The 14,717-nt window shown below is 52.1% G+C and overlaps 1 protein-coding gene across 1 annotated transcript in view; it reads left to right on the top strand.

Annotated features, from left to right (window-relative positions):
* The window catches only part of LOC138769699 (putative oxidoreductase YteT), a 130,792-nt gene extending 118,686 nt beyond the window's left edge, over positions 1–12,106 (top strand). The window contains exons 14-15 of the mRNA XM_069948315.1: positions 6,437–6,601; positions 11,284–12,106. Of these exons, the coding sequence (XP_069804416.1) occupies positions 6,437–6,601; positions 11,284–11,400 (282 nt within the window). The 3' untranslated portion in view covers positions 11,401–12,106. The remainder of the gene's footprint in view (positions 1–6,436; positions 6,602–11,283) is intronic.
* Positions 12,107–14,717: the final 2,611 nt, after the last annotated feature.

Here is a 14,717-nt window from a genome sequence, read left to right as displayed (position 1 = left end):
CTCTCCCCCAGTATAAGGAGGGTCACCACAAGGCTCTCTCCCAGTATAAGGAGGGTCACCCCCAGGCTCTCTCCCCCAGTATAAGGAGGGTCACTACAGGCTCTCCCCTAGTATAAGGAGGGTCACCACAAGGCTCTCTCCCAGTATAAGGAGGGTCACCACCAGGCTCTCCCCTAGTATAAGGAGGGTCCCCACCAGGCTCTCCCCCAGTATAAGGAGGGTCACCACCAGGCTCTCTCCCAGTATAAGGAGGGTCACCACCAGGCCCGCCCCCAGTATAAGGAGGGTCACCACCAGGCTCTCCCCCAGTATAAGGAGGGTCACCACCAGGCTCTCTCCCAGTATAAGGAGGGTCACCACCAGGCTCTCCCCCCCAGTATAAGGAGGGTCACCACCAGGCTCTCCCCCCCAGTATAAGGAGGGTCACACCACCAGGCTCTCTCCCCCAGTATAAGGAGGGTCACCACCAGGCTCTCCCCCAGTATAAGGAGGGTCACCACCAGGCTCTCTCCCCCAGTATAAGGTGGGTCACCACCAGGCTCTCTCCCCCAGTATAAGGAGGGTCACCACCAGGCTCTCTCCCCCAGTATAAGGAGGGTCACCACCAGGCTCTCCCCCAGTATAAGGAGGGTCACCACCAGGCTCTCTCCCAGTATAAGGAGGGTCACCACCAGGCTCTCTCCCCCAGTATAATGAGGGTCACCACCAGGCTCTTTCCCCCAGTATAATGAGGGTCACACCACCAGGCTCTCCCCCAGTATAAGGAGGGTCACTACAGGCTCTCCCCCCAGTATAAGGAGGGTCACCACCAGGCTCTCTCTCCCAGTATAAGGAGGGTCACCACCAGGCTCTCTCTCCCAGTATAAGGAGGGTCACCACCAGGCTCTCTCTCCCAGTATAAGGAGGGTCACCACCAGGCTCTCCCCCAGTATAAGGAGGGTCACCACCAGGCTCTCCCCCAGTATAAGGAGGGTCACCACCAGGCTCTCTCTCCCAGTATAAGGAGGGTCACCACCAGGCTCTCTCTCCCAGTATAAGGAGGGTCACCACTAGGCTCTCCCCCAGTATAAGGAGGGTCACCACCAGGCTCTCCCCCAGTATAAGGAGGGTCACCACCAGGCTCTCTCCCAGTATAAGGAGGGTCACCACCAGGCTCTCTCCCAGTATAAGGAGGGTCACCACCAGGCTCTCTCCCAGTATAAGGAGGGTCACCACCAGGCTCTCCCCCAGTATAAGGAGGGTCACCACCAGGCTCTCCCCCAGTATAAGGAGGGTCACCACCAGGCTCTCTCTCCCAGTATAAGGAGGGTCACCACCAGGCTCTCTCTCCCAGTATAAGGAGGGTCACCACCAGGCTCTCTCTCCCAGTATAAGGAGGGACACCACCAGGCTCTCCCCCAGTATATGGAGGGTCACCACCAGCCTCTCTCCCCCAGTATAAGGAGGGTCACCACCAGGCTCTCTCCCCCAGTATAAGGAGGGTCACCACCAGGCTCTCCCCCAGTATAAGGAGGGTCACCACCAGGCTCTCTCCCCCAGTATAAGGAGGGTCACCACCAGGCTCTCCCCCAGTATAAGGAGGGTCACCACCAGGCTCTCTCCCAGTATAAGGAGGGTCACCACCAGGCTCTCTCCCAGTATAAGGAGGGTCACCACCAGGCTCTCTCCCAGTATAAGGAGGGTCACCCCCAGGCTCCGCCCCAGTATAAGGAGGGTCACCACCAGGCTTTCCCCCCCAGTATAAGGAGGGTCACCACCAGGCTCTCCCCCCCAGTATAAGCAGGGTCACCACCAGGCTCTCCCCCAGTATAAGGAGGGTCACCACCAGGCTCTCCCCCAGTATAAGGTGGGTCACCACCAGGCTCTCTCCCCCAGTATAAGGAGGGTCACCACCAGGCTCTCTCCCCCAGTATCAGGAGGGTCACCACCAGGCTCTCTCCCCCAGTATAAGGAGGGTCACCACCAGGCTCTCTCCCCCAGTATAAGGAGGGTCACCACCAGGCTCTCTCCCCCAGTATAAGGAGGGTCACCACCAGGCTCTCCCCCCCAGTATAAGGAGGGTCACCACCAGGCTCTCCCCCAGTATAAGGAGGGTCACCACCAGGCTCTCTCCCCCAGTATAAGGAGGGTCACCACCAGGCTCTCTCCCCCAGTATAAGGAGGGTCACCACCAGGCTCTCTCCCCCAGTATAAGGAGGGTCACCACCAGGCTCTCTCCCCCAGTATAAGGAGGGTCACCACCATGCGCTTTCCTGTGCCTCCATATAGTTCTAATGTCTCCTGCTGTGCCCCTATAATGTCCCCTGCTGTGCCTCCATATAGTAAAAATGCCCTCTGCTGTGCCCTCCATATATAGTAATAACGTCCCCTGCTGTGCCTCTGTGTAGTAATAACGTCCCCTGCTGTGCCCCCATATAGTAATAATGCCTCCTGCTGGGCCTCGTATAGTAATAATGTCCCTGCTGTTCCCCCATATAGTAATAAAGCCCCCTGCTGTGCCCTCCATATAGTAATAATGCCTCCTGCTGTGCCCCATATAGTAATAATGCCGCCTGCTGTGCCCCATATAGTAATAATGCCTCCTGCTGTGCCCGATATAGTAATAATGCCCCCTGTGTCCCACCTGTTGTACACCCATTAAAAAAATCCTTCTCACCTAATCCGGGCTGTGTGGAATTAGGCAGCAGGCTCCATCTTGTGAGACACGGGAACGGATCCTCCGACACATCATCGCACCTGCTGGAGAGGTCACGTCCCGGTCTCCCATAGGCTGCTGGCATGAAGTTGAATGTAGGAGCAGAACGCTGACATGTCCTGTTCCTATATTCTGTTCAATTGAATGTTTTGCCTACTCACCCAGTAAGCGGGCGGAATATTAAAGTGACCGGTATATCCCTAAAAGCGGTGTGGCCGCAGCTTCTAGGAGTATTAAAGTGACAGTGTCACAATTCCCACCAGGACCCCTGACAGGTTCTCCCATCACCCGAGCGTACCACGGCACCCCGGTTGGGAACTGCTGGCGTGTACGCTAAAAAATGCATTTTGATTCATTTTTAATCAGGTTTTTGTTTGCAAAACGGATGATAAAAACGGACTGCAAAAACCGCAGTGTGACCCTGGTCTGTTTTGCGGCTCTTGCCTCTAATGAAAATTCTTGCACAAAAACCATAAAATTTTGCACAGCCCATAAAAAGCTCCCCCTGCAGATGATATCCTGATGGGACAGCGCCATCTACTGTCAGTACAATGTAAGCTGATGGGACAGCGCCACCTACTGTCAGTACAATGTAAGCTGATGGGACAGCGCCACCTACTGTCAGTATAATGTAACCTGATGGGACAGCGCCACCTACTGTCAGTACAATGTAACCTGATGGGACAGCGCCACCTACTGTCAGTACAATGTAAGCTGATGGGACAGCGCCATCTACTGTCAGTATAATGTAATGTGATGGGACAGCGCCACCTACTGTCAGTATAATGTAAGCTGATGGGACAGCGCCACCTACTGTCAGTATAATGTAACCTGATGGGACAGCGCCACCTACTGTCAGTATAATGTAAGCTGATGGGACAGCGCCACCTACTGTCAGTACAATGTAAGCTGATGGGACAGCGCCATCTACTGTCAGTACAATGTAAGCTGATGGGACAGCGCCACCTACTGTCAGTACAATGTAAGCTGATGGGACAGCGCCACCTACTGTCAGTATAATGTAAGCTGATGGGACAGCGCCACCTACTGTCAGTATAATGTAAGCTGACGGGACAGCGCCACCTACTGTCAGTACAATGTAAGCTGATGGGACAGCGCCACCTACTGTCAGGCGATGTTACCCCCCGGGGCATACACTGGCTCTAGGGAACCCCGCCATATACCTGCCATAGAGTAAAGGGAGCCTCGCCATATACCTGCCATAGAGTATAGGGAGCCCCGCCATATACCTGCCATAGAGTATAGGGAGCCCTGCCATATACCTGCCATAGAGTATAGGGAGCCCCGCCATATACCTGCCATAGAGTATAGGGAGCCCCGCCATATACCTGCCATACAGTAAAGGGAGCCCTGCACATCACTGACATCACGGTGGCATCCACATGATACCAGGACACAAGGTCTCCAGCAGAACATTGCTCATCACTATGCCCCCCGTCATCTTGTCCTCTTCCCATAGTGCATCATGCTGGCATTTCTCCTCCAGGTAAGTGACGCTTGCCTACCTGGATGTCTACAAGATGGAGAACCTTCCTTCCATTGCTCCATGCTTCAGTCCTGATGCCCATTGTACACTTCAGGTAGTTGAGGTCACATGACCAGTCTGTGGGGCCCCCTTACACAACGAGCTGCCATGTCTTGTGTAATCTGACTCATAGCCTGTACCTGCTCTGTAATAGGGGAGAGCAGCAGTCTGTGGAGGGGTAATAGGGGAGAGCAGCAGTCTGTAGGGAGGGGGTAATAGGGGAGAGCAGCAGTCTATGCAGGGATAATGGGGAGAGCAGCAGTCTGTGCAGGGATAATCGGGAGAGCAGCAGTCTGTGGAGGGGGTAATAGGGGAGAGCAGCAGTCTGTGCAGGGATAATGGGGAGAGCAGCAGTCTGTGCAGGGATAATGGGGAGAGCAGCAGTCTGTGGAGGGGGTAATAGGGGAGAGCAGCAGTCTGTGGAGGGGGTAATAGGGGAGAGTAGCAGTCTGTGAAGAGGGTAATAGGGGAGAGCAGCAGTCTGTGGAGGGGGTAATAGGGGAGAGCAGCAGTCTGTGCAGGGATAATGGGGAGAGCAGCAGTCTGTGCAGGGATAATGGGGAAAGCAGCAGTCTGTGGTGGGGGTTATAGGGGAGAGCAGCAGTCTGTGCAGGGATAATGGGGAGAACAGCAGTCTGTGCAGGGATAATGGGGAGAGCAGCAGTCTGTGGAGGGGTAATAGGGGAGAGCAGCAGTCTGTGCAGGGATAATGGGGAGAGCAGCAGTCTGTGGAGGGGGTAATAGGGGAGAGCAGCAGTCTGTGGAGGGGGTAATAGGGGAGAGCAGCAGTCTGTGGAGGGGGTAATAGGGGAGAGCAGCAGTCTGTGCAGGGATAATGGGGAGAGCAGCAGTCTGTGCAGGGATAATGGGGAGAGCAGCAGTCTGTGGAGGGGTAATAGGGGAGAGCAGCAGTCTGTGCAGGGATAATGGGGAGAGCAGCAGTCTGGTGGGGGTAATAGGGGAAAGCAGCAGTCTGTGCAGGGATAATGGGGAGAGCAGCAGTCTGTGGAGGGGGTTATAGGGGAGAGCAGCAGTCTGCAGGGATAATGGGGAGAACAGCAGTCTGTGCAGGGATAATGGGGAGAGCAGCAGTCTGTGGAGGGGGTAATAGGGGAGAGCAGCAGTCTGTGGAGGGGGTAATAGGGGAGAGCAGTAGTCTGTGGTGGGGGTAATAGGAGAGAGCAGCAGTCTGTGCAGGGATAATGGGGAGAGCAGCAGTCTGTGGTGGGGGTAATAGGGGAGAGCAGCAGTCTGTAGGGAGGGGGGTAATAGGGGAGAGCAGCAGTCTATGCAGGGATAATGGGGAGAGCAGCAGTCTGTGCAGGGATAATGGGGAGAGCAGTAGTCTGGAGGGGGTAATAGGGGAGAGCAACAGTCTGTGGAGGGGGTAATAGGGGAGAGCAGCAGTCTGTGGAGGGGGTAATAGGGGAGAGCAGCAGTCTGTGCAGGGATAATGGGGAGAGCAGCAGTCTGTGCAGGGATAATGGGGAGAGCAGCAGTCTGGTGGGGGTTATAGGGGAGAGCAGCAGTCTGTGCAGGGATAATGGGGAGAACAGCAGTCTGTGGAGGGGGTAATAGGGGAGAGCAGCAGTCTGTGCAGGGATAATGGGGAGAGCAGCAGTCTGTGGTGGGGTAATAGGGGTGAGCAGCAGTCTGTGCAGGGATAATGGGGAGAATAGCAGTCTGTGGAGGGGGTAATAGGGGAGAGCAGCAGTCTGTGGTGGGGGTAATAGGGGAGAGCAGCAGTCTGTGCAGGGATAATGGGGAGAGCAGCAGTCTGTGGTGGGGGTAATAGGGGAGAGCAGCAGTCTGTGCAGGGATAATGAGGAGAGCAGCAGTCTGTGCAGGGATAATGGGGAGAGCAGCAGTCTGTGGTGGGGGTAATAGGGGAGAGCAGCAGTCTGTGTTGAGGGTAATAGGGGAGAGCAGCAGTCTGTGGAGGGGGTAATAGGGGAGAGCAGCAGTCTGTGGAGGGGGTAATAGGGGAGAGCAGCAGTCTGTGCAGGGATAATGGGGAGAGCAGCAGTCTGTGGAGGGGGTAATAGGGGAGAGCAGCAGTCTGTGGAGGGGGTAATAGGGGAGAGCAGCAGTCTGTGGAGGGGGAGGGGGGGGCAAGAGCTGTCACAGTCCAGTATACAACATTTATCCACATTTAGCTATAACATATTGTAAGCATATGTTCTTCTTTATTGCAGGGAGAATTGCGTTGCTTTGGACGTGGTCCTGTGGAGGTTTTCGATTTTGCGACAAGTAAGGACACAAAGCATCTGGCAAAAGTAGTTGGTTTCATGCCGGTGCAGCTGAGTGCCCATAGCGGAGCCGACTACTACCTCATCGATAGCTTCATCTCTGCAGTCGCTGTGAGTACCGTACAGTCCTAGCCATCCTCTAGCTGTATACACATGATGTATATAACATGGAGAAGGGGTCAGGTCATACAGATACAGCACAGTAAGACAGGGGCAACACACAGCACCAAACTATTGCTGAAATAATTGCTGTGCCATGCCCTCCTCTTTGCTGTGCTGTTCCCTCCTGAGTGTGGTGCCCTTTCCCCGCTCTGTGCCGCGCCCTCCTCTTTGCTGTGCCACGCCCTGTTCTTTGCTGTGCCATGCCCTCCTCTTTGCTGTGCAGTTCCCTCCTCTTTGCTGTGCCGTTCCCTCCTGAGTGTGGTGCCGTTTCCCCGCTCTGTGCCGCGCCCTCCTCTTTGCTGTGCCGTTCCCCCGCTCTGTGCCGCACCCTGTTCTTTGCTATGCCACACCCTCCTCTTTGCTGTGCTGTTCCCTCCTGAGTGTGGTGCCGTTTCCCCGCTCTGTGCCGTGCCCTCCTCTTTGCTGTGCCGCGCCCTGTTCTTTGCTGTGCCACGCCCTCCTCTTTGCTGTGCCGTTCTCCCGCTCTGTGCCGCGCCCTGTTCTTTGCTGTGCCACGCCCTCCTCTTTGCTGTGCCGTTCCCCCGCTCTGTGCCGTTCCCCCGCTCTGTGCCGTTCCCTCCTCTTTGCTGTGCCGCGCCCTATTCTTTGCTGTGCCATGCCCTCTTCTTTGCTCTGCCGTTCCCTCCTGAGTGTGGAGCCGATCCCCCGCTCTGTGCCACGCCCTCCTCTTTGCTGTGCCACACCCTTTTCTTTGCTGTGCTGCACCCTCCCCTTTGCTGTGCCGTTCCCCCCGAGTGTGGTGCCGTTCCCTCCTCTGTGCGGCACCCTGCTCTTTGCAGTGCTGTTCCCCCCCTCTGTGCCGCACCCTCCTCTTTGCTTCTCTGTGCCGCACCCTCCTTAGAGCTGTGGAGGATCGGGGGGAGAGGTATGGCTTATCTTCTACCACCCTTAAGACACATCAATCCTATCTTCTCCTGGAGAAGGGTGGGAGAGCTATAGTGAAGAGAACCTAAAGCGAAATCTCACCTGGGGAGCCGAAAAAAAACAAAATGATGTCTGGGAGGAGAAAGATGTACAGTCACGGTGTAGTGTAGAGGGATGTGTGTGGGGTCACGGTGTAGTGTAGAGGGATGTGTGTAGGGTCACGGTGTAGTGTAGAGGGATGTTTGTAGGGTCACGGTGTAGTGTAGAGGGATGTTTGTAGGATCACGGTGTAGTGTAGAGGGATGTGTGTAGGGTCACGGTGTAGTGTAGAGGGATGTGTGTGGGGTTACAGTGTAGTGTAGAGGGATGTGTATAGGGTCACAGTGTAGTGTAGAGGGATGTTTGTAGGGTCACGGTGTAGTGTAGAGGGATGTGTGTAGGGTCACGGTGTAGTGTAGAGGGATGTGTGTAGGGTCACGGGGTAGTGTAGAGGGATGTGTGTAGGGTCACGGTGTAGTGTAGAGGGATGTGTGTAGGGTTACAGTGTAGTGTAGAGGGATGTGTGTAGGGTCACGGGGTAGTGTAGAGGGATGTGTGTGGGGTTAGAGTGTAGTGTAGAGGGATGTATGTGGGGTCACGGTGTAGTGTAGAGGGATGTGTGTGGGGTCACGGTGTAGTGTAGAGGGATGTGTGTAGGGTCACGGTGTAGTGTAGAGGGATGTGTGTGGGGTCACGGTGTAGTGTAGAGGGATGTTTGTAGGGTCACGGTGTAGTGTAGAGGGATGTTTGTAGGGTTACGGTGTAGTGTAGAGGGATGTGTGTAGGGTCACGGTGTAGTGTAGAGGGATGTGTGTAGGGTCACGGTGTAGTGTAGAGGGATGTGTGTAGGGTCACGGTGTAGTGTAGAGGGATGTGTGTATGGTCACGGTGTAGTGTAGAGGGATGTTTGTAGGGTTACGGTGTAGTGTAGAGGGATGTGTGTAGGGTCACGGTGTAGTGTAGAGGGATGTGTGTAGGGTCACGGTGTAGTGTAGAGGGATGTGTGTAGGGTCACGGTGTAGTGTAGAGGGATGTGTGTAGGGTCACAGTGTAGTGTAGAGGGATGTGTGTGGGGTCACGGTGTAGTGTAGAGGGATGTTTGTAGGGTTACAGTGTAGTGTAGAGGGATGTGTGTAGGATCACGGTGTAGTGTAGAGGGATGTTTGTAGGGTCACGGGGTAGTGTAGAGGGATGTGTGTAGGGTCACGGTGTAGTGTAGAGGGATGTGTGTAGGGTCACGGTGTAGTGTAGAGGGATGTGTGTAGGGTCACGGTGTAGTGTAGAGGGATGTGTGTAGGGTTACAGTGTAGTGTAGAGGGATGTGTGTAGGGTCACGGTGTAGTGTAGAGGGATGTGTGTAGGGTCACGGTGTAGTGTAGAGGGATGTGTGTAGGGTCACGGTGTAGTGTAGAGGGATGTGTGTGGGGTCACGGTGTAGTGTAGAGGGATGTGTGTAGGGTCACGGTGTAGTGTAGAGGGATGTTTGTAGGATCACGGTGTAGTGTAGAGGGATGTGTGTATGGTCACGGTGTAGTGTAGAGGGATGTGTGTAGGATCACGGTGTAGTGTAGAGGGATGTGTGTAGGGTCACGGTGTAGTGTAGATGGATGTGTGTAGGGTCACGGTGTAGTGTAGAGGGATGTGTGTAGGGTCACGGTGTAGTGTAGAGGGATGTGTGTAGGGTCACGGTGTAGTGTAGAGGGATGTTTGTAGGGTCACGGTGTAGTGTGTAGGGTCACGGTGTAGTGTAGAGGGATGTGTGTAGGGTCACGGTGTAGTGTAGAGGGATGTGTGTAGGGTCACGGTGTAGTGTAGAGGGATGTGTGTAGGGTCACGGTGTAGTGTAGAGGGATGTTTGTAGGGTCACGGTGTAGTGTAGAGGGATGTGTGTGGGGTCACGGTGTAGTGTAGAGGGATGTGTGTAGGGTCACGGTGTAGTGTAGAGGGATGTTTGTAGGGTTACGGTGTAGTGTAGAGGGATGTGTATAGGGTCACAGTGTAGTGTAGAGGGATGTTTGTAGGGTCACGGTGTAGTGTAGAGGGATGTTTGTAGGGTCACGGTGTAGTGTAGATGGATGTGTGTAGGGTCACGGTGTAGTGTAGAGGGATGTGTGTAGGGTCACGGTGTAGTGTAGAGGGATGTGTGTAGGGTCACGGTGTAGTGTAGAGGGATGTTTGTAGGGTCACGGTGTAGTGTAGAGGGATGTTTGTAGGGTCACGGTGTAGTGTAGAGGGATGTGTGTAGGGTCACGGTGTAGTGTAGAGGGATGTTTGTAGGATCACGGTGTAGTGTAGAGGGATGTTTGTAGGATCACGGTGTAGTGTAGAGGGATGTGTGTATGGTCACGGTGTAGTGTAGATGGATGTGTGTAGGATCACGGTGTAGTGTAGATGGATGTGTGTAGGGTCACGGTGTAGTGTAGATGGATGTGTGTAGGATCACGGTGTAGTGTAGATGGATGTGTGTAGGGTCACGGTGTAGTGTAGATGGATGTGTGTAGGGTCACGGTGTAGTGTAGATGGATGTGTGTAGGATCACGGTGTAGTGTAGAGAGATGTGTGTAGGGTCACAGTGTAGTGTAGAGGGATGTGTGTAGGATCACGGTGTAGTGTAGAGGGATGTGTGTAGGGTCACGGTGTAGTGTAGATGGATGTGTGTAGGGTCACGGTGTAGTGTAGATGGATGTGTGTAGGGTCACGGTGTAGTGTAGAGGGATGTGTGTAGGGTCACGGTGTAGTGTAGAGGGATGTGTGTAGGGTCACGGTGTAGTGTAGAGGGATGTGTGTGGGGTCACGGTGTAGTGTAGAGGGATGTGTGTAGGGTCACGGTGTAGTGTAGAGGGATGTTTGTAGGGTCACGGTGTAGTGTAGAGGGATGTGTGTAGGGTCACGGTGTAGTGTAGAGGGATGTGTGTAGGGTCACAGTGTAGTGTAGAGGGATGTGTGTGGGGTCACGGTGTAGTGTAGATGGATGTGTGTAGGGTCACGGTGTAGTGTAGAGGGATGTGTGTAGGGTCACGGTGTAGTGTAGAGGGATGTTTGTAGGGTCACGGTGTAGTGTAGATGGATGTGTGTAGGGTCACGGTGTAGTGTAGAGGGATGTATGTGGGGTCACGGTGTAGTGTAGAGGGATGTGTGTAGGGTCACGGTGTAGTGTAGAGGGATGTGTGTAGGGTCACGGTGTAGTGTAGAGGGATGTGTGTAGGGTCACGGTGTAGTGTAGATGGATGTGTGTAGGGTCACGGTGTAGTGTAGAGGGATGTGTGTAGGGTCACGGTGTAGCGTAGAGGGATGTGTGTAGGGTCACGGTGTAGTGTAGAGGGATGTGTGTAGGATCACGGTGTAGTGTAGAGGGATGTTTGTAGGGTCACGGGGTAGTGTAGAGGGATGTGTGTAGGGTCACGGTGTAGTGTAGAGGGATGTTTGTAGGGTCACGGGGTAGTGTAGAGGGATGTGTGTAGGGTCACGGTGTAGTGTAGAGGGATGTGTGTAGGGTCACGGTGTAGTGTAGAGGGATGTGTGTGGGGTTACGGTGTAGTGTAGAGGGATGTGTGTAGGGTCACGGTGTAGTGTAGAGGGATGTGTGTAGGGTCACGGTGTAGTGTAGAGGGATGTTTGTAGGGTAATGGTGTCACACACGGGGCGCAGGCTACACATGACTGCTGGACCTTTGTTCCCTTATTAATCCAGCAATGTGTAATCCACAGGACGGTGACCCCTCACACATCCTGTCCGGCCCTGATGATACCCTCCGCAGTCACCTGCTGGTGTTCCAGGCTGAGAAATCCCGCAGAGAGAGCCGCGTGGTGGATACAGACGAGTGAAGACGATTTGTCTCTCGAAATGTTCTGTAATGATGAATGGACCAAGATGGCTGATCCTGATGATCGGTCGCTACATGACGCCATGTGCGGCCCCTGCCAAGGCAATGGTTTCCGGTGCTGCCGCTCTGCCTATAAAAAAGGATGAACCGCAGTACCAGACACAGCCCATAGACAAAGATGGCGCTCTTTCTGCCTCTGGGAACCTTTCTCATGTATAATGTAAGATATCGTTGTGTCTACAATATGCCTGTGTGAAAAGCCCTTTAGCCAAAAAGGCTGGGACAGGATTGAGACCCCCATGAGCCCCACTGAAGGGGCCCCCCGAGCCACGCTGATGAGGTCCCCGAGCCACGCTGATGAGGTCCCCGAGCCACGCTGATGAGGTCCCCGAGCCACGCTGATGAGGTCCCCGAGCCACGCTGATGAGGTCCCCGAGCCACGCTGATGAGGTCCCCGAGCCACGCTGATGAGGTCTCCGAGCCCCGCTGATGAGGTCCCCGAGCCACGCTGATGAGGTCTCCGAGCCCCGCTGATGAGGTCCCCGAGCCACGCTGATGAGGTCCCCGAGCCACGCTGATGAGGCCTTTACGATCGGCTTGGTGAACATCACGCTATCTTAATTGGAATGCTGGCACATCCGGTAGTATAATATGTTACATTCGGGTGTGTATATATATATATATATATCCGAATGTAATATATATGTAAACCAGAATATAAAATATATATATATATAATTTTATATTCTGGTTTACATATATATTACATTCGGGTGTATATATATTGCTTTTGGAGTATACACGTATAGAATGTATCTTAGATTTATGTTATAATAAAATATTATCTGTGCAGCTTTATTCTCATATCTTGTATTTGTTAACAAATTATTGAAGGGTTAGTCCGGGGCTGTATACATATATATATATATATATATATATATATATATATATATATATATATCTCTCTGAGGCTGTATATATATAATCTCTGGGGCTGTATATATATAATCTCTGGGGCTGTATATATATTTATATATATATATATATAATATAAAAAATCTCTGGGGCTGTATATAATATCTGGGGCTGTATGTATGTATGTATATATATATAATATATATATATATACACACACTCACCGGCCACTTTATTAGGTACACCATGCTAGTAACGGGTTGGACCCCCTTTTGCCCTCAGAACTGCCCCAATTCTTGGTGGCATAGATACAACAAGGTGCTGGAAGCTTCCTCAGAGATTTTGGTCCATAGTGACATGATGACATCACACAGTTGCCGCAGATTTGTCGGCTGCACATCCATGATGCCAATCTCCCGTTCCACCACATCCCAAAGATGCTCTATTGGATTGAGATCTGGTGACTGTGGAGGCCATTGGAGTACAGTGACCTCATTGTCATGTTCAAGAAACCAGTCTGAGATGATTCTAGCTTTATGACATGGCGCATTATCCTGCTGAAAGTCGCCATCAGATGTTGGGTCCATTGTGGTCATAAAGGGATGGACATGGTCAGCAACAATACTCAGGTAGGCTGTGGCGTTGTAACCATGCTCAATTGGTACCAAGGGGCCCAAAGAGTGCCAAGAAAATATTCCCCACACCATGACACCACCACCACCAGCCTGAACCGTTGGTACAAGGCAGGATGGATCCATGCTTTCATGTTGTTGGCGCCAAATTCTGACCCTACCATCCGAATGTCGCAGCAGAAATCGAGACTCATCAGACCAGGCAACGTTTTTCCAATCTTCTAGTGTCCAATTTCGATGAGCTTGTGCAAATTGTAGCCTCAGTTTCCTGTTCTTAGCTGAGCGGAGTGGCCCCCGGTGTGGTCTTCTGCTGCTGTAGCCCATCTGCCTCAGAGTTGGCCGTACTGTGCGCTCAGAGATGCTCTTCTGCCTACCTTGGTTGTAACGGTTGGCTATTTGAGTCACTGTTGCCTTTCTATCAGCTGGAACCAGTCTGCCCATTCTCCTCTGGCATCAACAAGGCATTTCCGCCCACAGAACGGCCGCTCACTGGATGGTTTTTCTTTTTCGGACCATTCTCTGTAAACCCTAGAGATGGTTGTGCGTGAAAATCCCAGTAGATCAGCAGTTTCTGAAATACTCAGACCAGCCCTTCTGGCACCAACAACCATGCCACGTTCAAAGGCCTCAAATCACCTTTCTTCCCCATACTGATGCTCGGTTTGAACTGCAGGAGATTGTCTTGACCATGTCTACATGTGATTGGCTGATTAGAAATTAAGTGGTAACGTGCAGTTGGACAGGTGTACCTAATAAAGTGGCCGGTGAGTGTATATAATCTCTGGGGCTGTGTGTATATATATATATATATATATATATATATATATACACACAGCCCCAGAGATTTTATATATACAGCCCCAGAGATTATATATATATATATATATATAAAATCTCTGGGGCTGTATATATATAATCTCTGGGGCTGTGTATATATATATATATATATATATAATCTCTGGGGCTGTATATATATATATATATATATAAATAAAACAAAGAAGGTAGACAGCACTCCAATAAAGTAAACAGGTGCAGGTTTATTCACCCGTATACGTACAGCGACGTTTTGACTCAAAGCTGAGTCTTTTTCAAGCAAGTACAGAGTGTCATACATGTGATATTTATACAGAAGGTGACACCCCAAAGGGTAAGTCTCTCAATCAGTGATGTCATACGTAAACAATAATGGAATATACATAAATACATTCATCAGGTGCAATCATGTGAAAAAATATATACATAGGTATACGCTGCATTACATAATGATCCCAGTGCAATTTCCCTTGTGGATAATCAGTCCCTTTAAAGTCCTCAAATTTACAAAAAATAAAATTGTCCATCATAGTAACGGTTAATGTGGTGGTCGGACTTCACTCACCGCCCCTCCGTTCCGCCAATCCTATTCTGCCGGGGCCATGCTCCATTCAGCTTGTAAATAAACGGAGTGCGCAAAACAGGATGTGTCCATATCGCGCAATGGAATGACCTCACGTAACCACCTGCGATCACGTGACACACCGCGCGCATGCGCACACACATCATACCTTGCCGGAGCGCCATCTTGGAGTGGGGAAAAACTCTCCGCTGCCCGGACTGGGTAAATACTGGTTGAGCAAAGGACTAATGGGAAAAAAAGAGAAAACCGAACGTGCCCCCCAATTCCTGAGATTGTCACGCATAGCGTTAGCGTCCACAGCAGCTGAAACGTAGTCCCACACTAATTTGGTGAACCTTCCCTCTTTGTGAGCTCCGGACTCCGTCCTTAACA

Source organism: Dendropsophus ebraccatus, chromosome 12 (assembly GCF_027789765.1).
Source record: "Dendropsophus ebraccatus isolate aDenEbr1 chromosome 12, aDenEbr1.pat, whole genome shotgun sequence".
In the NCBI taxonomy this organism is placed as follows: Eukaryota; Metazoa; Chordata; class Amphibia; order Anura; family Hylidae; genus Dendropsophus; species Dendropsophus ebraccatus.
This window is presented reverse-complemented; position numbering and strand designations above follow the sequence as displayed.